At 37.9% G+C, this 27,432-nt stretch overlaps 1 protein-coding gene across 2 annotated transcripts in view; it reads left to right on the top strand.

Moving 5' to 3' along the window:
- The window catches only part of EML6 (EMAP like 6), a 272,951-nt gene that overhangs the window by 113,046 nt on the left and 132,473 nt on the right, over positions 1 to 27,432 (top strand). For both annotated transcript variants that reach the window (XM_047743696.1, XM_047743695.1), the window contains exons 5-7: positions 2,201 to 2,269; positions 10,443 to 10,628; positions 12,258 to 12,393. In XM_047743696.1, coding sequence (XP_047599652.1) covers positions 2,201 to 2,269; positions 10,443 to 10,628; positions 12,258 to 12,393 — 391 coding nt within the window. The remainder of the gene's footprint in view (positions 1 to 2,200; positions 2,270 to 10,442; positions 10,629 to 12,257; positions 12,394 to 27,432) is intronic.

The following is a 27,432-nucleotide window of genomic DNA, read 5'->3' as shown; positions in this document are numbered from 1 at the left end:
TCAAAAGAATGTAATGATAACTTTGGGATTCTTTTTTATTTTGAGAATCTTGAATATAAACTGTGGCCTGCTTGTCATCATATTGAATTCAGTGTGATCAGAAATAATTCCATATAGTCATAGCAGGCAAGATAGGATATGAAGCAGGTCAGAAATCTATTTCTCCATTGTCTTGCTTAATTAAAATAATTTGACCACCTTTTTTGTCTTGATTTTCTAATTTCAGAAAAAAAGTGAATTTGCATGACTGTCTTACATTGATTGCTAGTTTTGTACTTTGTTTCCTTAATGTCAGTGTCCATGCTAAATGAGGCCCAAATTAGATATTAAATTCACTGTCTCTTCCTTAGTTTGAGCTCTAAATTTTTTTCTTCATTCATCAATGGAGAATCATGGTTTTAAGATCACCCATAGTTGTTGCTGCACATTTGGGCAAATTATACTCAAGGATTAAGTTCTCAGAAAGTCCAGGAATGACCAATCGTGGAACTTTGGTGTTGGAAGAGGCCTGACACCCTTCTGGCCCCAATGATTCCTACTGTTGGCCACACATAAGAATTCCCTAGGAAGGTTTTACAGTGTAGTGTTGCTTGAGCTCTACTCCCAGGTTATTAACTTACTGGTAATTAATTGGTATTAACTTAGTACTTAATGAGCAGGTTGAAAATATTTGTGGTACTCACATTTTCAATACTATATCCATCCCATCATATCTTATAAAGTAAGTTGGATTAGACTAGATCAATATGTGAATTTCTTACTGTTCATGTATTTTACACTTTCTACTTAGATTATGAAATGTGTAGTACTACTCTAGTGCAAACTCTTTTAAGAGCCTAGAATGTTGTAATGAAATACTGTTCTTTTAGAACACTGTTCTCCCAGACTCCATAATTTCTGTCAGTTTTAGTCTTTATTACTGGTGCCAATATGAATTATTACTGGCTCCTTATGGGCAAATGATTATCTTCAAGATTATTTTAGTGGCTAAAATACTTAATCCCTAGCACTCATTTATGTAATGAGTGCTTTATAGCCTGCAAAATGATTGTACATACATTATCTTAATTGACCTCATAACAGAACTGAGGTGACGTCATTTATTTTAGAGATGCTAAGACTAGCCTGAGGTTGCTTAGATAAAACGGGCCTCATTGGAATTTGGTACTTGGACCAAGTACTTTCTTCAGTGCTCTTTCTGTGGTCTATAATTGCTCCTTTCTACCTGAGGATTATATGTCCTCCTTTTCTTTCTGATGATTAGTCCATATTTCTCCTTCATATGTGATCAGAAATTAGCAGCCTAAGCTCTTTCTCTGATTTAGATTCCAGCACTGACAATTACTCATTCTATTAGAGCTTCACAGAATGTGGTCCATGGGCTGACTGCCTAAGACTCTCTTGGGGTCTGCTTAAGAATGCAGCTGCCTGGGCCCAGTTTCAGACCCACAAAGTCAGAATCTTTCAGCTGGGCTGGTGAAATATGCACTCTGAGCAATTACCATGGGTGATCTGACCCTAAGGTTGACAGTCTTCTCTTTCTTGTTCCCAAAATGCAAAACTGCTGGGAAACTGGTTGCTTTTCTTAAAGAATGGCAAGTAGTATTAGTGGATATGTTTTCAGTTTCTTGGAAAACTGAAAATAAAATAGTATCTTGGATCAGATTAAAATGACAGGCTAAAGGACTATTTTAGGTGGGCTAAGTTAGGTGCCAAATAAATGCTTCTGCCTTATGTTTATGAATATTAACTTCTGTGATTATAGAAAGTGTTGGCCACGTTGAATTGCATTTGACTATTAAACATTTTCCTACTAAAAAGAAACATTTTGTAACTCTTTCTGTTTTTATTATAAAGCTATCTCAAAAGTATTTTATTATCATTGTGTAAAGGTATAGAAAGTTTGATCAAAAAATTTTTTCTAAGTCATCTCAATGGACCAAGTTAAAAACATGACACCAGTGTGTCTCATGGATTATGGTTAATTATTCTTTATTCAGCTTAAGGTAAGTAGATGTGAGGCAATAAAACATGTGTTAGCAACTCCTGACCCATCACCAAGCCAAATCCCCATTGTTCAGTCTATGCAGGTAACATTGTGTCCTAAGTGTTAGGATGAAGTCTTAGCAGTTGAACTGATATTTGAAAGAAAGCAAAAACACAATTGACCAACATAGCAAATTTTAATTTTTTTGAACAGATTTTTGATATTTCCTGGGATCCATATCAGCCAAACAGAGTGGTTAGCTGTGGAGTTAAACATATAAAGGTAAAGTAGTTATTTAAAAAAATTTGGGGTAACTTGTATGAAAAGAATTTAAGGTGCTTATATGTATAACTGGATTTTGAGAAATGGCTCAGCTTTATTTATCTTAATATTGGAGCTCTTGTACCTGCTTCTTTGATTATGAAGCAAGTTGACCTCAGCTGATGGGGCTCTTTGAGAACTACAGAGTAGGGACCATCAAGGGGAGTGTCCAGGAGGCAGCTGAAGAGAAAACTTCATGTTAATTAAATGCTAAACTGAATACTCAGAGTACTTCTGAGGATTGCAAGTTTTAAAAAGGTTCTGATTTTAGTACTATGAATTACGATTTTACATTTTGATGAAAGTTTACACATACTGCATATCAAAACTGTCATGTTGGTATATGTTCTTTTAGAAGGAAGGTGCCTTATTGGGTTGGAATTAGAAAAAGAGGAATACATAGTACAAACCTACCTGGGTCATTGGTTTTTAAATGTCCCTGTCTTCCCCTAGACTACGCAGACTGAATTACCGCAAATGGCTCAGGACGTACCTTTGGCTATTTGCTTCTTTCTTCTTTTGTTAAACAGGGAGTAAAGTCAACACCATTAACTTTCTTTGCTCTGATATAGTAAAAATTTCTACTGGACCCTGGGATATGCCCCCAGGATCTTCTGTCTATAGGTTTGTAGTTAATAGAAGTTAAAGTTCATAACTGAAAGAAACGTAAGGATTACTTGCTTGACTTTGGCCTGTGTGGATCTCGCTGGTACAAAAATGTTGCATTTTTGTCTGAACAGAGTAGGTATCTGTATTATTGCCCCAACGAACTCCTCTTGTTTCCCAGCTCTTTCATTCTTCTTTGAGTCTAGGTTTTTATGATCCTCCCCATTGTTCTACTTCATAGTTAGGGACAATGATCAAATGCTCAGAAATAAATATAATGAGGGATGTAAGACTTAAAGAATATTACAAAACTTTACAGAGGAATATTTTAAAAAAGGCTTGAACAAATGGAGAGGCAGCCTTGGTTCTGGACACGACATCTAAGAATTACAAACACATCATTTCAGTTACATTCAGTACAAGGTCAGTTAAAATCTCTAGAAGTTTTTTTTACTGTTGTCTGACATTTCCTTTTCAGTTATTCTAAGTTAGTCTGAAAGGATAAAAAATGAGAATCGAGAACTTGGATAAAAAAAGGATAATGAAGAGGAAACTGCACTAAGCATATTATGAAACTAAAATAATGTATCAGACTGGAATAAAGATAAATAAGAACAACAACACAACAAAAAACAAAGCTGAGAAATGGACTTTAAAAGGGATAATAATTTAGAATAGTATCTTGACCAGTGGGCCCTAGAACAGTTAACTATTTGGGGGGAAAACGTGATATATTATTACTTCATACGATACACTAGAATAAATTCTTTGTGAATCCAGGAGTTACATGTTTAAAAACTATAAAACAACTAGAAGAATATCTAAGTAAATGCTTAACTGCTCTCAAGTAGGTGAAAGGCCTTTCTGAATGTAAAAGCAAAGTAAGAAACCATAAAGTATAACATTATAGATTCAATTATATAAACATTGAAACGTTCTGTCTACCTACTCCCAACCTCTAAGAAACAAAAAAGGCAAGCCACAAATGAGCAAAGCGTAAGCCACAAGCATGGTAGGTAGATTTTGGGTTTGTCCTTGAAATGTTAAGACCTCCAACAAACCTGTACAATGGACAAAGGACATGTGTACTTGACAAAAACAGAAACACTGTTGGTTAATAGATACATAAAAGTCTAAACCTCGTTAATAAGGAGCAGAATTTTTTTTAAAAAGATTTTATTTATTTATTTGACAGAGATCACAAGTAGCAGAGAGGCAGGTGGAGAGAGAGGGGGAAGCAGGCTCCCTGCTGAGCAGAGAGCCCCATTCGGGGCTCAATCCCAGGACTGTGGGATCATGACCTGAGCCGAAGGCAGAGGCTTTAACCCACTGAGCCACCCAGGTGCCCCAGGAGTGGAAATTTTAAAATAACATTCTTAATTTTAAATCTTTTTTTTTTTTTTTAAAGATTTATATATTTATTTATTTGACAGAGATCACAAGTAGGCAGAGAGGCAGGCAGAGACAGAGGGGGACGCAGGCTCCCCGCCCAGCAGAGATCCCAATGTGGGGCTCGATCCTAGGACCCCGGGATCATGACCTGAGCCGAAGGCAGAGGCTTTAACCCACTGAGCCACCCAGGCTCCCCTAACATTCTTATTTTTAATCCATCAAAATTATGATTAAGATACACCAAATGTTGGCAAAGATTTAGTGAATGAACACTTCAAACCTTGGTGGTGGAGGGGTAAACGAGTACCAGAAATGAATATTTCTGGATTTTCTATCCAGAAATTCAGTAATATCTATCAGTAGCTTTAGAAATGTTGGTATCCTCTTAGCCAGTAATTTCTTTCCAGTGTTAGTATGTGTGCTGTCAAAGAGAGCACAACCAGTAATTTTATATCTTGGAATTTATCTCAAGGAAATCATTAGGAATATGAACCAAGGATGGGTTCATTGTTGAATAATTTACCAAAAGCAAATAAAACCAGACAAAAGAGGACCTGAAGCCACCTAACTGCCTCCAGGTGGTTAAGTAAAATATGGTATATCCATAGGGAGAAATACTGTGCAATCATTACAAGTCATGGTTTAGATGATTTTTTTAATGTTATTAGGAAATAGGCAAGATTTATTTACAGTCCACTGGTTGTGGTAAATTTGTTGCTTTGATTTTTTTTTTCTTTTTACTTTAGAAGTAATTTTTTTTTTAAAGATTTTATTTATTTATTTGACAGAGATCACAAGTAGTGTAGTAATCTATGTTTTTGTGTAGGAAGTAAACTGGAAAGCTATCCTAAAGTGTTAAACAGTTAATGAGTACATGAGCTGATGATTAATTTTTTCTTTCTTTTTAAAATTATTTTATAATAACATATTTCCAAAATAAAAAAGTAATGAAAAAACTAAAGAAAAAGATAAAGCTATAGGCTCTATTATTCAAAGGTATCAAGTGTCCTACCAGTACCTTAGGGCTTCATTAACATTTTGTGCAAAAACCTGAGACCGTGTCTGCTCACATACAGGGACTTCTTGCTTTGGCAGCAGTTGGAGGGTCCTTCATTGTTTGATGTAGTCCACCTGAGAGACTCATTATATTTGATAGCATTAGTTGTGTTTCTGTCATGTGAAGGACTAAACACTGATCCTACTTACAATTTACTTGATGTATAGCAATAAAAACATTAAAACAGAACAATTTATAAGAATTCAAAATTCTCTGGTGATAGCAGAGAAATCCCAACTGGCTAGAGGAATGTTAAGCGATTTAGAAAGCGGATGGTATTTGAGCTGAGCCTTGGTGGGTAAGGTAAGTCTGGTAGGGAGAGCTTGGAAGGCAGCATTACCCAAAGGAGGGAAGGGATTGCACTTCAGTTATGAGTTAATGGGGAGGTATTCACACCCATAGAATCTTGGCACTCGGGAGCAGAAAGGTCCTTAGCCCATCATATATTCAAAGATTATCAGTGTTTTCATCATTGAAGACCCTCTTTTCTAATTTTCTCAGGAAACCAGTATTTTGAAAAATTTTGGCCAGAAAATAGCCATTAAATAGTAATTCCCTTTACAGTTTTTATTAATCAAAGATAAATGTATCTGCCAACATGAGTTTCTGATCAGTCTAACAAATTGCAAAGGCACTGAATTATTCTCTTAACCCACAATCAAAGAATTACGTGAGATCATGATAAGCCTGGTTTCCACTAGGCTCTGATGGCTCTCTAGAAGTCTGGGACACTGACCCCAGAGCCGCCATCCAACCTGCATATCCTACGGTGTGGAAGCCAAAATGTAGAAGGCTATTTGACTTCCAATCCTTGTTACCTCCTTCTCCTTTACTCTAGGAAAGCTACTTAATCTCCCTGAGGCTGAATTTCTCTAAAAAAAAAACAAGGAGTACTTGGGTGGCTTGTCGTTAAGCTTAGACTAAGGCGATGATCCCACAGTTGTGGGATCAAGCCCCGCCTCAGGCTCCCTGCTCAGCAGGACGCCTAATTCTCCCTCCCCTTCTCCACCTGCTTCCCTCTCTCGCTGTGTTTCTCTGTCAAATAAATAAATGAAATCTTAAACAAACAAAAACCTAGAGGGTTGTGGATCACTACCATCTGAATTTATTAAAAGTTACATTAAACAGGGTGTGGAGCGAGTAAAGGGCACAATAATGTTAATTTTCTTCCCTTCTCCTGGGATCACAAATATAGTGGCACAGATAAGATTTAAATTCAGTCTCTTGCTTCCTGTGTAGAACTCTTGGAAATTATTTCTTCAGTGATCTGTCTTGGCCTGACTTTCCCCCCCAAGAACAGATTATGAAAAATAACAGATTAGCTGCTTAATTAATGATTTCTCCAGTGTCTTCCCTATTTCTTTCCATCCTTGCTTAGGTCTTTTAATCAGTTAATCAGTTAATTCTAAAAACAGAGACCTATAAAACCCTAGAACTTCATCTGAAAACAGAGCTGTTTATCCCATTAGGTGTGTTAATTATGTTTTAGCAGGCAGGCTTTTTTTTTTTAAGATATTATTTGAGAGAGATCACAAGCAGGATGAAGGGCAGTGGGAGAGGGAGAAGCAGATTCTCCGCTGAGCAGGGACCACGATGCAAGGTTGGATTCCAGGACCCCAGGGACCCCGGGATCATGACCTGAGGCGAAGGCAGACACTTAACTGACTGAGGGACTCAGGTGCCCCCAGGCATCTTTTTCTAAGCAAAAATAAGTATTTTTGACCTCAAATGGAATAATCTGCAAATGCCCATCTAGCCATTTTTATTGATTTTGTTTAGAAGGAAATCCACAAGTTTGAGCAGCTTTCAACAAATATTTTCATTATCTGTATTTTCTAGAACCAATTCCAGGATCCCCACCTTCCCCAACACCCCCCCCCCAAACCTACCCAACAGCAAATGAATGATTCCAGTTACAAGTTGAATGCAAATATATTTGATGCACTCCCAGAAAGTATTTTCATGTGAAATTGTGTAGCTAGAGTGAAAGCCTGTTTTTGCAAATTCTCAGGGTTTGGCAGACAGGCAAATTTCAATTACCTGAAATGAATGCTTGAAGACAGGAGCCGTTGAGCATTGTCATGCTTGCTTGGTTTCACAGCAGATGAGCCTCCCAAGTTTGTGGATATTGTTGATCCTTCTCTAGTCCCTAGTCACAGCTAGAAGGGACACTGGAGATTACCTAGAGCCAGATGAACTCCAGGGTAGCTGCCAGTCCTAACAAAATTAGCATTACAATCTGGCAGTGGAGTTTGGGGAAGATAAACAATGTCTGTTCATTTGATGTGGATTTACTGATGTGTTGCTACTGTAAATTGTCACTGTTTTCCAAATAGCAAGTGCTTCTCGAGAAGACAGATCAGAGATTTGCCATTTCTATGAAAAATCTCTTACCTGTCCTGGCATTATATCTATATGTGACTTTTTAGAGAGTCGTTGGATTATTTGGAATGTTTCATGTTGGTATTGTTGCCTCCTACTGGATGATTTAATCAGAAAACCTTTGTGTCTGAGGAGGATGGTCTCTCTCTGTTTTGTGGTTGTCCATTAGAAATATTTCAGTAACTCAGGGGTTGTGTGTAAGTGATGAATCACTGAATTCTACTTGAGAAACCAACATTGCACTGTATGTTAAATACAAAAAATTTTTAAAAGTGTTTCAGTAACTCAGATCAGAGGTGCACATTCTAAGTTAAAAAATAGCTATAAGGCAATTACTCTTCTTTAGGGATAATGATTACAAAATTATTACTCTACTTTTAATCTTCATGTATGGGAGACATGGTGAGAAAAGGAAATGGCCACCTTGTTTGGTTTTTAGCATGTTTGTACTACCAGTAAGTGTTTACATCTAGTAGTTTATTCAGGTTGCAAGTTAATACTTAAATGTTTTCCCAAAGTGTGGACCTAACCATATTTTCTCCAGATCTTTTTCTTCTTTCCATGTGTACTTTTCATAAAAGTAGTATGTGCCCAAAGAAACCAATCACCAGAGTTGATGCTTGCTTCCTTAATGAGAGAAGAATGCTGTATTGTCTCATGTGGTTGCACACCCGCCTCTCATCCTCCCTAAGGGCCCCTCCTCCAGAGTCCCAGACCTCCCTGGTGCTACAACCATCCCAGAACTGCTTCCCTCAATACTTAACTACTCTGAGAGGGCCACCATTTTTCCTCTCCCATAGGCGCAAAATGTTTGGCTTGTCACTGATTTTTCCTCACACTTTTTAAAAATTTTTGTCGCTTGGATTTGCCTAATCCTGCTGTCCTCATCCCTGATGTAACTTCTTCCTCACCACTGATCTGGATCCTAGCCTTGCTCATTCCAAGTGATTCAACGTGGTTCTCTATTTTTGAATTTTCTTGCCACTTGTATGTGTTCTGAAGATGCTGTCTTGAAACGGTCTCTTGCACTCTAAGTATCTTCATTAGACTTAAAGTTGTCAAGACAAAATCAAGATTTCAATATTTTCTCATGCAAGACACCCTTTGAACCCTTAACTTGAGCAAACCATGTCGGCCCCTTTGCCCTCACTTCCAAATGGGGATGATAGGAATAGCTGCTTTAGCCTGTTGTCAGGGGATATTAGGAAGATCAAATAAACATAAAGAGCCTTTATAAACTGAGGGGCTATATACACAGCAGGAAAGTCATACCAATTCATACATTTAAAAAACCATGTCAAAGCAAAATACTTAATTTCTGTATAACCATGGAAGTCTTGCTATTACTTTCTATAAAGTAGCTCAAGCTTTATGCGTGACGATTCTCCCACATGATAGATTATACAATGAAAACTAAAAAGCTTAATCAGTTATTCGGCTATATGAAAAGATAACTCATAGAAAAGTTTTTGAGTAACATTTCTACAGTGAAGATTTATCACAAATTTTAGTTTAAAAGACATTATTTTCCAAATGTCTGGAAAAAAATGTCTGGAAGATCTATCAACACATTAGCAGGATGTTGTAGATATCTCAGTTTTCCTCTTTATACTTTTCTGTATTTCTAAACTTCTCTACAGTGAACCTAGACTGCTTCTGTAATTTGCCCCAAAATTAAAAACCTGATGATTTGTCCACTTTATTCTAATTCTGAGAACATTGACCTTTTGTATTTAATCACCATTAAGCATTTAGTAAAGTTTGGGAATTTTAGAACTTTTGAAAGTTAAAAAAATACCTTTAAAGTTTTTCTTATGGTGCTATCAGTTGGCTGAAAGGTTTTACAGTTCTGTTGGTTGCAGTAGAACAAGGTAAATTATGTGTGCCTAGTTTAGCTATAGCAAATGATGCAAATGGAGGTTCCTCAAAAAGTTGAAAATAGAGCTACCCTATGACCCAGCAATTGCATTACTGGGTATTTACCCCAAAGATCTAGTGATCTGTAGGGGCATGTGCACCCGAATGTTTATAGCAGCAATGCACAACAGCTGACCTATAGAAAGAACCTAGATGTCCATCAGCAGATGAATAGATAAAGAATATGTGAGTGTATGTGTGTGTGTATATATATATATACACACACACACACCACATATACACAATGGAATACTATGCAGCCATCAAAAAATAAAATCTTGCCATTTGCAGCAACGTGGGTGGAAGTAGAAGGTATTATGCTAAGGGAAATAAGTCAATCAGAGAAAGACAATTATCATATGATTTCCTGATATGTGGAATTTAAGAAACAAGGTAGAGGATCATAGGGGAAGAGAGGGAAAAATGAAAAAAGAGGAAACCAGAGAGGGAGACAAACTATAAGAGAATCACTCTTAGGAAACAAATGGAAGGTTGCTGGAGGGATGGGGTGTTGAGGAATGGGGTGGCTGGGTGATGGACTTTGGGGAGGGTATGTGTCGTGGTGACCATTGGGCATTGTGTAAGACAGTCACAGACCTGTACCCATTGAAACAAATAATACATTATGTTAATTAATTGCATTTAAATTAAAAATTCAAGGGCAGGGGGCAATAAAAGATTTAGCCAAAAAAATGTACTGAAATAGAAGCAAATACCAATAATGTAATGCATCAGAAAGAAGACATTACTTTGGGATCTGTTCATTTTATGACTTTGCAGTTTTGGACACTCTGTGGAAATGCCCTGACTGCAAAAAGAGGGATATTTGGCAAAACGGGGGATCTTCAGACCATCCTTTGCCTTGCATGTGCCAAAGAAGACATCACCTATTCTGGTGCTTTAAATGGAGACATCTACGTCTGGAAAGGGCTCAATTTAGTCCGCACCATTCAAGGCGCACATAGTGTGAGTATGTCCATGTGGAAAGTGGGTGATTATTTATTTAAAAAGTTGACATCATAAATATGTGTTTTTTTTCCTGTTGCTTTAGAATCAGCGGACCCTGCTGAACCCTCTCTACACATTCACAAAAGATTTCTCAAATTATTTTTGTTCACCTAAAAGAAATATTTCAAAAGCTTAATAATTTAGCCTTCACCTCAATTATTGGTTCATTAGTGTTATTATTCATCAACATCTCGAAGAATAGAATTATTTTATGATCCTTTTCATCTTCTAGATCAATACTTCTCAAACTTTAAGGTAGCCATGAATCTCCTGGGGATCTTGTTAAAATGCAGATTCTGACTCAGTAAGTCTGGGATGATGCCATTGCTGCTGGCCTGGGGCCTGTGTGTTGAATAGCAAGAGTGTAGATAAGTATTGTTTTTACATTGGTTAGTAAGGGTAAATATTTCCTCGCTCTGAATGAGTGAGCATCACTGCCATGTCCGAATCACAAGCTCTTAAAATGCAAACAGAAACCATTGATAAACTTCTCTCTTATGAGGTTCTGCTTTGTAAGAACAAGGGCAAACTTTACTTCTGACCATTCTGTTCTCTTTTGACACGTGATAATGGTTACATTGCCGTATCTATAAATGATAAAATGGAAATGACCAGAAGAATGGGGAGTGTGAAAGCTGAAGCTTATTGTAGTAAGTGGAAACAGGGTAAAAAATTTTTTGGAAACTCACCAGACCTGTAACTAATTGCCTCCACACTGGTCACCTATTACTCTTAATACAAAGAAAAGTTGAAGCACATCTTAGTAAAAGAGCTAGGAAATTTTTGGTCTTTCATTGTCTGGTATGTTGAACGAACTTTCTTGGCTTTACTAATTATGAAACAGCTTTTAAAACAATTCAGAGGTTAGTAGTTGTCCTTATGCATAAAAGCAGCTGCCTTAGTAACCTAAGGCATTGGATCTTATGTTGATAGTATATTCACACTAGATCTTATGTTGATAGTATATTCCTGTAGCACTTTTCAAGAGACTAGGCAAAATATTTTCCTGTGGAGAAGCATCTTTAAGTTATGAAGCTATTTCTCATGTGAAAAGAAGCATCTTTACATAATCCTTAACAAACTAACACAAATGTAATTTGTCTTCATTTAGGCTCAGGTGTTGCCTTCTTGAGCTCACTGAGATGCATTTCAGGCACCTGCTTACCAGTGAAAGTGTTTATGTTCTTTCCTTCGTTATTCTGACTAGCAATTTATATGAAACACCTCCATTGTTGCCTTTTCTTTATAAGAATTAGTAGTCACATAAAGGAGATTGATCTTTATATCGACTTTAACCAAGGAATTAGTGAATGATTTTCTTTTTTTTTTCAAATTGCCATCAGTTTAGTAATGGTAAAGGAGCATTTGAACTGGTTTGCTTTGGTGGTAATTGTGATTAATTTTTGATCTAACCAAAATGAAGGATTTTATAAGTGGCTACTTGGTCGATTGTCAGGATTTCAATAGAGAACAAGGTATTTAAAAAAACTTTTGTTTTTGCTTTTTTTTTTTTTTTTAATCAAGATCCAACTATAATGACTATTGAGAATCATTGCAGTATTGAGTATTCTCTGCCTTACTCAACAGGCTGGAATCTTTAGCATGTATGCTTGTGAAGAAGGCTTTGCCACTGGTGGACGAGATGGGTGTATTCGATTATGGGATACTGATTTCAAGCCAATAACCAAAATTGATCTCAGGGAGACAGAACAAGGATATAAAGGTAATATGTATATTAATACTCATAACTCTAAAGGTGTTAAATACAATGTGAAGTTCTGTATTTATATTTGTTTCTCTGGACCCCATCTTATTCTAGAAAGGATTTAAGGCAGTTTACATAAATACATTGAAAGAAGATCAAAAGTATCCAAATAAATGGGTACCTCTTCTTCCTCATATGCATGAAGGTATCTGTAGGTACTAGCAATGGTCCTGCTACAAAGATCAAGAACATATACAAAGATCAAGAACATAATAAGAAAACCACTGAGTGCTATCTTGGGAAATGAGCTTTTTTATTATAAAACTGGGAAATTCTGGACTAGTTGGTGACCCTAAATGAGACTGTTCCCAGCCTCCAAAAATAAGCAAATAATTGACAAGAAGAACAAGACCAAAAAAAATAGCTTTAAAGTAGTAACTCCTAGTAGTGGGATCAGAGTTGGGGACTTGGGTTCAAATCCAAGTTTTGCCTATGATAGATTTGAATCAGTATTTTAAAAACCTGTGAGCCTCCATTTGCTCACTTCTAAAAAATGGGGATGATACTAATAACAACCTCATAGAGTTGTGTGAGGATTAAATCTGCTTACAGAGTGCTTAGGATAAGTTATGGTACAGTCAGCACTCAATAACTGTTAGCTATTATTATATATGCTGAGTATGTGTACCAGGGAATACAAAACAGTTTATATACATCTTTCAAAATTCTTACGATAGACTTATAATGTTATTTTCAAAGAAAGAATTTGGGCTTGAGAGAGTTTAAAGTGGAGCTGTAAACAGAAAAGATAAGATGAAGTCACAGACGGTATTCATATACTAAGCACCGAGGGGGGTTCTGTTCATTTGCCGCAGGCGGACTCCAGACTCTGCTCTTGGCTCCTGCAGCCAGTGCTGAGGGAGGGGTGCTTAGTACTGTGAGTCATGCCGTCCACAAGGTGAAAACTTACTCAGTGTCCAGGTGAAGGCGAATGACTCCCAATGCTAAGAATCTTGCTAGACAGGGCTCTGACATGGGATGGGAAGTCCTCAGAGGGCATGGAGCGAGCTGTTACTCATCAGGTTCTCTTTCATGAAGCCCCTTGTTGTGGGCTTGTGGCCATGCAGCTGCAGAGGTTCTTCTGAAGGCCAGATTGTCTGGCAGTGCTCAGAGCTCTCTGCTGGCCTGATGTAGACTGCAGTGGGCTGAGAGAAGAGCACTGCCTGGTCTCCAGGCCATCCTCCCTAGAGAATGTTGTTGTCAACCAAACCTTTCTTAAAAATTGAGCAATAGAGAGGTGAGCTGGATGTCATCCTTCCTGTATGTACCTAGAGACCAGCTTCCTTAAATATCTATTAAATACCAAAAGTCAGCCAGTCTGGAGATTGGATTGTTGTTTTCTTATGGAAGCTCAGAATCTTGGCTTGGATGCATTTCTGAATACCAGGCATAAGAGTCAACATTGCAAGTTGTAAAATTTAGGGTCTGCTTCAGAACATCTACAAGGAGACAGTGGAGGCCCTTAAGTTCTTTGCCACAGAGATGAGCCTGTATAACTTTATCCAGAAAAATACTTCAAACAGACATATGAGCAAGTAAGCATCCAGAAGAGCAAGGTAAAACATGTTAGTAAAGCAGCCAAAAATGTTGACCTTGAGTCATGAAACTTCCTGGTGTATGTTTCAAGGTGAACTGTGAGCACATCATATACTAGATACTGGATGAGTAAACTTACCAGGTGGGATTATTGACCATAAACTGGCTGGATGCTGGGGAGCATCAGCCAGCAATGATGATTGCTTCCTGGTGGTCACTTTCTCCAGCTCATCCAAAAACTGTATCCCATTGATAAGGTATAAATTTTAGAGTGGGTATCAGAGCAGAAACCGTATTTACCCAGCTCTACTTTTCTATCTGATGCTCAGTTCCTAACTTTGGGCTCTCAAAGGAGAGTTCAGGAGCCAGTGCAGAAAGAGCTCCAGGTAACAGGGGGGCAGGGTTGTATTGATTGCATGGCCAACTCCTGTCCCTAGAGTCAGAGGAAGACGGTCAGGGACATCCTACATTTTGTTTCAGTTTCAAACGCTTCCTACACACACACCCTTGCCAAGGTCAAAGCAGACACAGGTGGCGCATGGTAGACCAGAAGCATAGGTAGACCTGCACCTCACAGTTGTGGCATGTAGTGCCTGGGCTTACAGTTTATCAGGGGAGAGGTGGCGTGCACTTATAGATGGATGACCAGTGAGATAAGGGCCTCTGTTGCTGTGGGAATAATGGACTATGCTTTTTTTTTTTTTTTAAAGATTTTATTTATTTATTGAAAGAGAGAGAGAGATCACAAGTAAGGCAGAGGGAGAGAGAGAAGCAGCTTCCCTGCTGAGCAAGGAGCCCAATGTGGGGCTTGATCCCAGGACCTTGGGATCATGACCTGAGCCGAAGGCAGAGGCTTAACCCACTGAGCCACCCAGGCACCCCTGGACTATGCTTTTTAAAGGATCATAAAGACCACGCTGCAGTTTGAGACCAAGGGAGCCTTGAGAATTTGTGCCATTTCTTCAGTGGTAGCCATACTCTTGCCATCTTTTTGATTTTTATAGTGATTTTATAGTGCCTGCTCACTAATATTCTTATTTTCTTAGTCTTTTACTTTAAATTGCTTTTAATACAGCTTTCTCCTTTTTTTACTCTTCCTCACTATAAGCAATAATATCTGTGAACTCATGGCTTTACTATGTATATATATATGTACTATATATACACACTATATATATATCCTATGTTGTTTATATATATATTTATATATATATATATTTTTATTTTTATTTATATTTTAATATATTTATATAATATATATAAACAACATAGTGTGTATGTGTATATATATATACACACAAAATATATATATATATGTTTTTACTCATTAAAATACCAGTGAAATAAAAAATTTTGTCCAAGTAGTACCCTCCCTCCACCCTCATCAGTGGTGCCTTTGCCTGTCACACTCTTGACAACACTGTAACAGAAGTCCACTCTGTACCATCAAACTTCCAAAGAAATGTTGGCATTCATTCCAGCTCTCAGTGGAAAAACGGTGAATGTATAGCGTCAGAAGAACAAAAGCCTGGTTAAAGTGTTGGTAACAACCCCAGATCCAGCTGAAGTTCTCCAGGCTGCATGAAGAGGGCCATGCGGGGGAAACCTCCAAGAGGCTTTTTCACCTTCCCCCCAGCCTTGGTGCATCCTCACCCTGAGGCAGGAAAGGGGGCAGTTGAGTTCAGAAGCACCTTTGCAGAGCTCAGAACAGGAGGAGGGTTTCAAAGTGGCCCTGCCTATGGTGTTCACAGAGGCCGGCTGTCACACCCCTGTGACAGGGGCGCCCTCTAGAATAGGAGAGAGGCCAGCCTGAGGTAGGAGACCCAGCATAAGGATAGGGATTAAGATATGTAGGGTATGAGGAGAGGATTAAAAGTAGTTATAATGTAAACAGTTTTACATTACATTAATCACATTACATTAATGTAAACATTTTTACAGTGAAAGGTAATTTGAATGTAAACAGCTCTCTGAACCAGATTCCCCTTCACTAGCCAACACCGTTGGTCCTCTAAGCATTTGCTTAGAATGTGGGGAAAAAAGTGAAGGAACAGGGACAGAAAGGGCATGGGGAAAGGATGAAACAGAAGGAAGAAGGTAGAGTGGGCAGAGGACGTGTGGATGTACTTTGTCCCACTCCATCCTCCCTGAAAGAACCCTTGGCTTTCTCATCCTCAAAAATGGAAACAAAATACACTTGAAAGGAGCACATTCAAGCAAAGCAATGTTAGAATGTTTGTGTTCTCCATCTGACCGTGAAGCTACATGGATGGATGGCTTCACTCTTGTAAGAATTTCTTTTATTTTTTTTTAAAGACTTATTTATTTAACAGAGAAAGACACAGCGAGAGAGGGCACACAAGCAGAGGGAGTGGGAGAGGGAGAAGCAGGCTTCCTGCAGAGCAGGGAGCCCAATGTGGGGCTCCATCCCAGGACCCTGGGATCATGACCTGAGCTGAAGGCACGTGCTTAACTGACAGAGCCACCCAGGTGCCTCCTTGTAAGAATTTTTTGATGTACATGAGTCTCCTTCCACATTTTCACTTTTTTTTTTTTTTTTTAAAGATTTTATTTATTTATTTGACAGAGAGAGATCACAAGCAGGCAGAGAGGCAGGCAGAGAGACAGGAGGAAGCAGGCTCCCTGCTGAGCAGAGAGCCCGATGCGGGACTCGATCCCAGGACTCTGAGATCATGACCTGAGCCGAAGGCAGCGGCTTAACCCACTGAGCCACCCAGGCGCCCTCATTTTCACTTTTTGAGTAGCAATTACTTTTGAATTCACTTCCATGAAAATATAGTGATTTCTCATTTTACACAAACAGCCAAACAGCTTTCCAAACAAATTTACCAAGACAATTAACCGTGGCCATTTCCCAATTTCCGTGACCTAGTAGTGATATTTTACGTTTCTTAAACATAAAATGTTATGAATTTCCAAATGTTAATGAATAGCAATTCAGAAATTGCTATTCATTAACATTTGGGCCATTTATAAAGCATACCTACTTAGTCTGCTACCTGTGAAGTCAGCTGTTACCTCTCCTGTAGGCTTCCAAATGGCAATTTCTAGGTTGTATGTAAACACTCTTAAGATTTGCATGTGTTTGCATATTCTAATAACTATTAATTGCTAAACATCAAGAGAGATGGAACAGTTTACATTAAGATACACGCCAAGCTCAGGAAAAAAAAGCAATTTATTAGGGATAGTATTAATCAGTTCTCTCACATCTTTTTAGTTGAGCTTGAGCTAATGTAGACCTTTGACTTCCAGTGAAAACAATGACACTGTGGATCGAGAACTGAACCAGCTTTGGAGATGGGTCGTGCTCACATCAACTTGAATCTGTAGGGCCAGAGCTGATGGTTGGGGCTTTCTGGTCCCTGCCCAAGTCTTAGTCAAACAAAATGGCCTTCATAAGCCAGGAGGATCATTCCTCAATCAGGAATAGTAGTGTTTCATTTACAACAATGACTTTTACATTTTTGTGAGTTTCAATGAATTTTTGCTGATTGGTGAGTCTGCAAACAAATTCTCACCAAGAACACATGATGATATAAAGCAACAACTGAATTTTTCCAGGATCCCTTATCTACAGTTCTAAAAGCCAAAACACCAGGAATTCCAAAATATTTTCTTGAGGGCTTTTTAAAAAAAATTGGGATAAACATTTTAACCATTTAAGAAATTTTCCATTATAGTTCACATACAGTGTTACATTCGTTTCAGGTGTATAATATCGTGATTCAACAACTCTGTACATTACTCAGTGCTCATAGTTATAAGTGTATTCTTAGTCTCCTTCCCCTATTTCACTCATGCCGCCGCCAACCTCCCCTCTAGTAACCATCAGTTCTCTCTAGTTAAGTCTGTTTTTTGTTTTGTATTATTTTTTCTTTGTTTTCTTTCTTGAATTCCATGTTTGTGAAATCATACTGTATTTGTCTTTCTCTGACTGACTTCATTTAGCATTATATTCTCTAGATCCATTCTTGTTGCAAATAGCAAGACTTCATTCCTTTTTATGGCTGAGTAATATTCCATATTCCATATTATATGTATACCACTTCTTTATCCATTCATCTATCATTGGACCCTAGGGCTGCTTCCATAATTTAGCTATTGTAAATAATGCAATAAACATAGGGGTCCATATATCTTTTTGAAAAAGTGTTTTCATTTTCTTTGGGCAAATACCCAGTAGTGGAATTACTGGAAAGTATGATAGTTCTATTTTTAATTGTTCGAAGAACTTCCATACTGTTTCCACAATGACTTCCGCAGTCTGCATTCTCACTAACAGCACACGAAGGTTCCTTTTTCTCCACATCCTTTCCAACACTTGTTTTTTGTGTTTTTGGTTTTAGCCATTCTGACAGGTGTAAGGTGATATCTCACTGTGGTTTTGATTTGCAGTCCCCTCATGATGAGTGATGTTGAGCATCATTTTGTTTGTCTGTTGGCCATCTGTATGTCTTTGGAGAAATGTCTGTTCATGTCTTCTGCCAATTTTTTAATTGGATTATCTGGGTTTTGGGGGTTGAGTTGTGTAAGTTTATTTTAAATTTTGGAGACTAGCACTTTATCAGCTATGTCATTTGCAAATATCTTCTCCCATTCAGTAGCTTGTCTTTTAGTTTTGTTGGTTGTTTCCTTTCCCATGCAGAAGCTCTTTATTTTGATGAAGTCCCAGTAGTTGAATTTTGTTTTTGTTTCCCTTCCATTAAAAGACACATCTAGAAAAATGTTACTATGGCCAATGTTAGAGAAATTACTGCCTATGCTCCCTCTTCCAGGAATTTTAGGGTTTTAGAACTCGCAATTAGGTCCTTAATCCATTTTTAGTTCTTTTTGTATGATATAAGAAAGTTGTCCAGTGTCATTCTTCTGCAGGTAGCTAGCTGTCCATTTTTCCCACCAGCATTTATTGAAGAGACTGTCTTTTTCCCATTGCATATTCTGGTCTCCTTTGCCAAAGATTAATTGATCATATAATCATGGGTTTATTTCTGTGTTCTCCAGTCTGTCGTTTCTATCTATGTGCCCATTTTTGTGCCATTACCATACTATTTTGATGACTACAGCTTTGTAGTATAACTTGAAATCTAGGATTTTCATACCTCCTATTTTGTTCTTCTTTTTCAGGGTTGCTTTGGCTATTCAGGGTCTTTTGTGGTTCCATTAAATTTTAGTATTTTTTGTCCTAAATCTGTGAAAAATGCTATTATATTTTTCATAGGGTTTAACATTACATCTGTAGGTTGCTTTGGGTAGTATGGACATTTTAATTATTTGTTCTTCCAACCCATGAGCATGAACTATTTTCCCATTTATTTGTATTGTTTTCAATTTCTTTCATCAGTGTTTCATAGTTTTCAGAGTACAGTTTATTCACCTTGATTAAGTCTAGTCCTAGGTATTTTATTACTTATGGTGCAATTGTAAATGGGATTGTTTTCTTAGTTTCACTTTGTGCTGCTTCATTAATAGTATACAGAAGTGTGATGGATTTCTGTATATTGGATTTGTATTCTGTGACCTTACTGAATTCATTTATCTGCTCTGGTAGTTTTTTGGTGGACTCTTTAGGGTTTTCTCTCTTTAGTATCATGTCATCTGCCATTAGTGAAAGTTTTTATTCTTCCTTACCAGTTTGGATGTCTTTTATTTCTTTTAGGTGTCCGGTTGCTGTTGCTAGGACTTGCAGTACTATGTTGAATAAAAGTGGTGAGACTGAACATTCTTGTTCCCAGTCTTTGAGTTCCCAGCGCTCATTTTTTCTCCACCAAGTATGATCTTAGCTTTAAGTTTTTCATAGATGGCTTTTATTATGTTGAGGTGTGTTCCCTCTAGACCTATTTGTTGAGGGTTTTTACCATGAATGGATGTTGTACTTTGTCAAATGCTTTTTTTGCGTCTATTGAAATGATCATATGGTTTTTATCCTTTCCCTTATTGATGTGCTGTATCACGTTGATTGATTTACAAGTATGGAACTACCCTTGCATCCCAGGAATAAATCCCACTTGATCATAGTGAAATATTTTTTAAAAAAATTATTGTTGGATTTGATTTGCTAATATTTTATTGAGGATTTTTGGATCTATGTTCATCAAGGCTATTGGCCTCTAGTTTTTTGTTTTTGTTTTGTGTGTGTGTGTGTGTGTGTGTGTGTGTGGTGTCTTTATCTGGTTTTGGTGTTAAGGTAATGCTGGCTTATAGAAAGAATTTTTTCAGTTTTTTGGAATGGTTTGAGAAGAATAGGTACTAACTCTTCTTTATATGTTTGGTAGAATTCACCTATGAAGCCATCTGATCCTGGACTTTTCCTTGTCAGAAGTTTTTTGATTACTGATTCAATTTCCTTGCTGATAACTGACCTGTTTAAATTTTCTATTTCTTCCTGATTCAGTTTAGGGAAGTTATATGTTTCTAGGAATTTATCCATTCTTCTAGGTTGTCCAATGTGTCTAATTTTGACATATAATTTTCATAATAGTCTTATAGGTTTTTCGTGTTTCTGTGGTGCATTTGTTATTTCTGTTGTTTTTTTGTGTGTGGGGGGGAGGGAAGCTGCCTAAAAGTTTATCAATTTTGTTGCTCTTTTCAAGGAATCAGCTCTTAGTTTCTTTGATTTGTTCTATTATATTTTTAGTTTATTTCATTTATTTCTGCTTTAGTTTTATTATTTCCTTCCTTCTACTGGGTTTTGGGTCTTGTTTTTCATTTTCTAGGTCCTTTAGATGTAAGATTAAGTTGTTTATTTGAGATTTTTCTTGCTTTTTGAGGTAGTCCTGTATTGCTATAAACTTCCCTCTTAGATAGCTTTTGCTGCATCCCAAAGATTTTGTGTTGTTATGTTTTTATTTTCATTTATCTCCATGTATGTTTTGATTTCCTCTTTGATTTTTTAGTTGACCCATTCATTGTTTAGTAATGTTATTTAACCTGCATGTATTTGTTCTTTCTAGATTTTTTTCTTGTGGTTAATTTCTAGTTTCATAGAGTTGTGGTCAGAAAAGATGCATGGCATGAATTTGATCTTTTTGAATTTGTTGAGACTTGCTTTGTGGCCTAATATGTGATCTATTCTGAGAATGTTCCATGTGCACTTGCAAAGAATATGTATTCTACTGTTTTAGGATGGAATATTTTGAGTATTATTTGTTAGATCCATCTAGTCCAATGTGTCATTCAAAGCCATTGTTTCCTTGTTGATTTTCTGTTTGGATGCTCTCTCTACTGATGTGAGTGGGCTGTTAAAGTCCACTACTGCTATTGCATTACTATTGATACTTCCTTGATATTTATTATTATCTGCTTTATGTATTTGGGTGCTGCCTTGTTGGGTGCAGAAATATTTACAGTTGTTATAGCAGCTTCTTGTTGGATTATTTCCTTAATGACTAATTAGTGTCCTTCTCTGTCTTTTGTTATAGTCTTTGTTTTAAAGTCTATTTTGTCCAATATTAAGTTTTGCTACAGCTTTCTTTTCACTCCCATTTGCATGATAGAGGCTTTTCCATCCCTTCACTTTCAATCCGCTTGTGTCTTTAGGTATGAAACAAGTCTCTTGTAGGCAGTATATAGACATGTCATGTTGTTTTTGTTTTTTATTTACATTTTTAAGTTTAAATTCAATTAATTACCATTATTACTGGTTTCAGAGGTTCGGGCCTGTGATTCATCAGTCTTATATAATACCCAGTGCTCATTACATCACATCCTCCCTAATGTCTATCACCAGCTACCCCATCCCTCCACCACTTCCTCTCCTCAACTCTCACTTTTGTTTCCTATGGTTAAAAGTCTCTTATGGTTTGTCTCCCTCTCTGGTTTTGTCTTGTTTTATTTTTTTCCTCTCTTTTCCCCTATGACCCTGTGTCTTTTGATTTCAGTGTTTAGTCCATTTAAATTCAAAGCAATTATTGATAGGTATGTACTTACTGCGGTTTTGTTACTTGTTTTATGGTGGGTTTTGTAATTCTCTGTTCCTTTTACTTGCTCTCTCACAGTTTGTTGGCTTTCTTTAGTGATATACTTGGATTCTTTTCTTTATATTTTGCATATCTATGACTGGTTTTTTATTTGTGGTTTCCATTAAGTTTTATATAGAATCTTATGCACAGAGCAATCTATATTAAGTTGATGGTCACCTAAATTTGAAACCCATTCTTTACTTCTCTCTACCCCCCAAGTCTTAAGTATATGGTTTTATACTTTGCATCCTTTTACTTTGTGAATCCGTTGACTGATTGTTGTTGATACAGTTATTTTTTGTTTCCTCCTTTTCTGACTCTAACTTGTGGTCTTTCCTTTCCCCTCAAAGAGTTTCCTTTAACATTTTTTATAGGTCTGGTTTAATGGTCATGAATTCCCTTAAGTTTTTCTTGTCTGGGAAACTCTTGATCTCTCCTATTCTGAAAAATAGATTTGCTGGATAGAATATTCTTGGCTGTAGATTTTTTTCCTACAGCACTTTGAATATATCATGCCATTCTTCTGGCCTGCAAAATTTCTGTTGAAAGATTACCTTATAGTCTTATGGAGGTTCCCTTGTTTGTAACGGTTTTCTTTTCTCTTGTTAACTTTTAAAATCTCTCTTTATCACTACTTTTCACCACTTTAATTACTAGGTGTCTTGGTGTGGACTTCCTTGGGTCGATTTTATTGGGGGTTCTATGTGCCTCCTAGATCTGGATTTCTGTTTCCTTCCCTAAATTTAGGACATTTTCATCTATTATTTCCTCAAATAAATTTTCTATCCCCTTTCTCTCTCCTTCCAGGATCCCTGTAATGCAAAATGTTATTATTACACTTGATGGAGTTCCCTAACTCTACTTTTATTTTTTACCATTATTTTCTTCTCTTTCCCATTCAGCTTGATTGCTTTCCATTACGCTGTCCTCCAGGTCACTGATCATTCTTCTGCCTCCTCTAGTCTACTGCTTTTTCTCTCTCATGTATTTTTAATTTCTGTTATTGAGTTCTTCAACTCTGATTGGTTCTTTTTTTGTTTTTATCTCTTTAAGGGTCTCACTGAGGTCCTCCATTCTTTTCTCAAGTCCAGTGAGTATCTTTGTAACATGTACTTTAAATTCTCTATCAAGCATATTACTTGTCTCCATTTCATTTAACTCTTTTGCTGTGATTTTGGCCTGTTCCTTCGTTTGGGACACATTCCTCCATCTCCCCATTCTGTCTAACTCTCTGTATCTGTAGCTCGGTGTTAGAAAAGTCAACTATGTCTCCTGTTCTTGAAAGTAGTGACCTTATAAAGAAGAGGTCCTATAGTGCCCTACATGTAGTGAAAATAGCTCCTGTTCACCAGAATGGTGCTTCAGGGCCATCTCCCATGTGTGTTGTGTGCTGCCTTGCCGTATCTCCACAGAGCTGTTTGTTGTGCTCCTTAAGGGTGGGGACTCAGTTTCTATTCACAAAACTCAGCACCTCTGCTTTCCAAAGTCAAGTGTTATGGGATTCATCTTCCTTGAGTGGGCTCCCTAGCATGAGAATCTGTTTTTCTCTTCTCTGCACCTACAACATCTCTCCCTCCCATGGATAGTCCTGTGGGTCCATTTAGTTTCCAATTGCATCTTTACCCTTCCTTTCCTCTTCGATGTGGCCACTTACCTATCTTTAGCTGTGGAGAGTTTGTCTGCCAGTCTTTGGGTCCTTTTCTGGGTTACTTGCACTGATGTGGGTATTACCTAGTTTTATCTGTGGGTCAAAGTGAGCTTAGGATCTTCCTATTCTGCCATCTTCCCCAGAAGTCCTCCATTTTAACCATTTCTAAGTGGATCAGTGGCATCAGTTAAATCCATATACATTATTGTACACTTATTAGGACCATCATCTTCAAAACATTTTCATCTTCCCAAACTGAAACTTCATACCCATTAAACAGTAACTTTCCTTCCTCTCTTCTTCCAGCCCCTGACAGCTACCATTCTACTTTACATTTCTATGAATTTGCCTATTTCGGTTACCTCATATAAGCAGGATGTGCTCTTTTATGACTGGTTTATTTCTCTTAGCATAATGTCTTCAGGATTCATCCATGTAGCAGCATGTGTCAGAATTTACTTCCTTCTTAAGGCTGAATAATATTCCATTCTATATACCACATTTTTGTTTATCCATTCATCTTTGATGGATACTTGTGTTGCTTACACCTTTTGGCTATTGTGAATAATGCTACAGTGAACACAGTGTACACATATCTCTTTGAGACCCTGCATTGAATTGCTTCGGATATATACCTAGAACTGGAATTATTGGATCATATGGTACTTCTATTTTTAATTTTCTTGAGAAACTGCCATACTGTTTTCTATAGCAGCTGCCCTATTTTATATTTCTATCAGCATGGCATAGGCTTCCAATCTCTCCACATCCTTGCCAAGTCTTTCTTTCTTTCTTTTTTTTTTTTTTTAACAGCAGCCATTCTAATAGGTGTGAAGTGGTATGTCATTATGGTTTTGATTTGCATTTCCCTAATGATAACTAATGCTGAGCATTTTTCATAAGCCTGTTGGCCATTTGTGTATCTTTGGAGAAATTTCTTTCTTGCTTTTTTTTTTTTTTTAGTTTAAAAAAATTTTTTGTGTGTGTGTTCTAAAAATCATTGTTTATGCACCACACCACCAGTTCTCCATGCAATATGTGCCCTCCTTAATACCCACCACTAGGCTCACCCAATTCTCCCACTCCCCTCCCCTCCAAAACCCTCAGTTTGTTTCTCAGAGTCCACAGTCTCTCATGGTTTGTCTCCCCCTCTGATTTCCCCCAACTCACTTCTCCTCTCCACTTCCCAATGTCCTCTGTGTTACTACTTATGCTCCACAAGCAAGTGAAAACATATGATAATTGACTCTCTCTGCTTGACTTATTTTGCTCAGCATAATCTCTTCCAGTCCTGTCCATGTTGACACAAAAGTTCAGTATTCATCCTTTCTGATGGAGGCATAATATTCCATTGTATATATGGACCATATCTTCTTTATCCATTTGTCCATTGAAGGGCATGTTGGTTCTTTCCACAGTTTGGTGACTGTGGCCATTGCTGCTATGAACATTGGGGTACAGATGGCCCTTCTTTTCACTACATCTGTATCTTTGGGGTAAATACCCAGTAGTGCAATTGCAGGATCATAGGGAAGCTCTATTTTTAATTTTTTGAGGAATCTCCACACTGTTTCCCAAAGTGGCTGCACCAACTTGCATTCCCATCAACAGTGTGAGAGGGTTCCCCTTTCTCCACATCCTCTCCAACACTTGTTGTTTACTGTCTTGTTGATTTTGGCCATTTAACTGGTGTAAGGTGGCATCTCAATATGGTTTTGAGTTGTGCTGCTCCACACCCCATTAGATGTGTTACATGAGTCCAAAATCCAAAACTTTCTGAATTCCACAGTGCAACTGACCCCAAGGAACTGGGTCATATGGTATTTCTAAGGACTCTCAGATATATGGGATGGTGGAACCCCCGACGTATTTTTTGGAGAAAAATTCTGGAATTTGTGAACTGGTAGAGACATTGGATGTCAGCATGTAGAACCCTCACCCTATGGATGAATACAATGAGGTCAGGTCATGGGCATCCAGATAGTTGTAGGATTTGGGTTCTAACTTCTATCTCACTTCAAACTTCAAAAATCCATTTTGAGTTAGATCATTTTTAAAACAAATTTATGATCTGTATAAAATAATGAAGACTAAGTGACTTACAGCAGTAACAGAAAAGCCAAAAATAATTCTTATAGCAAGGCAACCAAAATGAATTACATCAGTGGTAATAAATACTTGGAGTTAGTGGCTGTCAATGATTGTCTAAAGGAATATGGTAATTATTCACATAGTATAAGATGTATTATATATGTACTCATTCAATAAACATTTATAAGCATCTACTAAGTATCAGATACATGCCTTGGACTGGATAAGCTCTTCTAAAAAGCAAGTTTTCGGCAGTTTATTGAAGTTTTTTGTGTATTTACTTTAACTTCGATCACGTATTTGTTGAATTGTTGTTCTAATGTACTATATAAACTCCCATTCCAGAGATACTGTGTTTTTGGTCAAGCAGCATTCCCTCAGCATTAAGCAAGAGTAGGAGGCTGAAGTACCCAGAATGCTAGATGTTCCTTCTTAGGCTTTCCCCACCAGTGCTGCCCCACTGCTGGCCCAAACCACTGTCTCTCACCTAGATGTCTGCGGTTGCTTTCCACCCTCTGTCCCTGCTTCAAACATTATTCTCAGAATAGCAGTTAGAGAGATTGTTCAAAATTTACATCAGCCAAATCATATTATTCTTTTCTCCAAATAAAGAATTGAAGGCCACAGGATGGGCTACCAACTCCTCCCCCTCATGGCTTCCTCCTGTGTTGCCCTCTGCTCTGGCTACCACTGTCCCCTGTGATTTCTGTGCTCCCAGGCTGCTCCCTCTCCAACACTCACCCCAGGGACCTGCAGGACCACTGCCCTCCTCTTCTTCAGGACTTTGCTCAAGGAAACCTGTCCTGATGCCTTATTTAAAATTGAAACCCACTCTGCCTCTACCTCCCCAGGCACTCCCCATCCCCTTCCCATTGCCTTCTGCCAGATCTACTTCTCTCACCTTGTAACAGTGTGATTTGCTTTTTATTATGCTTATAGCTATTGTCTGTTTCCATAAGAGCAGGAATCTCTTTGTTCCCTGATGCCTCTCAAGGGCTTAAAAGAGCACACCTGGAACCTGCAGGTGCTTTGGAAACAGCTGCTGCTGAAAGAATAAAGAATGTAGGAAGAAGGATGTGAGTGACTGGAGCGCAGAGCCTTGGGGAGGAGCACAAGTGACAAGGACACAGAAGGGAACACACACATCTTGGTTCCTTTCTTTGTGTCATCTTGCTGTGTTCAAGCTGAAGCCCTAAAGAGCAGTGGTAGGAGGTCAGAGAAAGGTTTAGGGAGGCGCATATCATGGCCATCACCTCAGACAGGTCACCCTGTTCTGGAAGGTGGGAATCCAGCTTATTCTTCCCCACTATTTATTCTTCTTAATGCCATTTTTCTTCCTCAGAGTACATTGAGGACCTTGGGGTTAAGTTGTTCTCCATTATGGGAGATTTTGTCCACTGGTGGACAGTTGACGTTGTTTGGAGATGTTTTTGATTGTCACAACTGTGGAGTGCAACTGGCCTGTCTGAGGAGGGCCCAGGGACACTGCTGAGCCTCCTGTAGTGTCACCTTGCTGGGATCATCCCTACAAGGAAGAACTATCCAGGAGTCAGTGTTAACAGTGCTAGGGCTGAGCAGATCTGGTATAGAACACTCAACAGACGAACTCTCAAATCTGAGAACACCCTTGTTTACAATAGAAACAAAGTGCATACCTTCCAGTACCTTCCATTGTTCTCCTTGTTCCTTGGCTGGCTTTTTTTATTTTCCTCTGCCCTTATCCCCTTCTGCCCCTCATCA

Source organism: Lutra lutra, chromosome 9 (genome assembly GCF_902655055.1).
Source record: "Lutra lutra chromosome 9, mLutLut1.2, whole genome shotgun sequence".
In the NCBI taxonomy this organism is placed as follows: domain Eukaryota; kingdom Metazoa; phylum Chordata; class Mammalia; order Carnivora; family Mustelidae; genus Lutra; species Lutra lutra.
The sequence above is the reverse complement of the archived record's forward strand: the minus strand, read 5'-3'. Positions and strand labels throughout refer to the sequence as shown.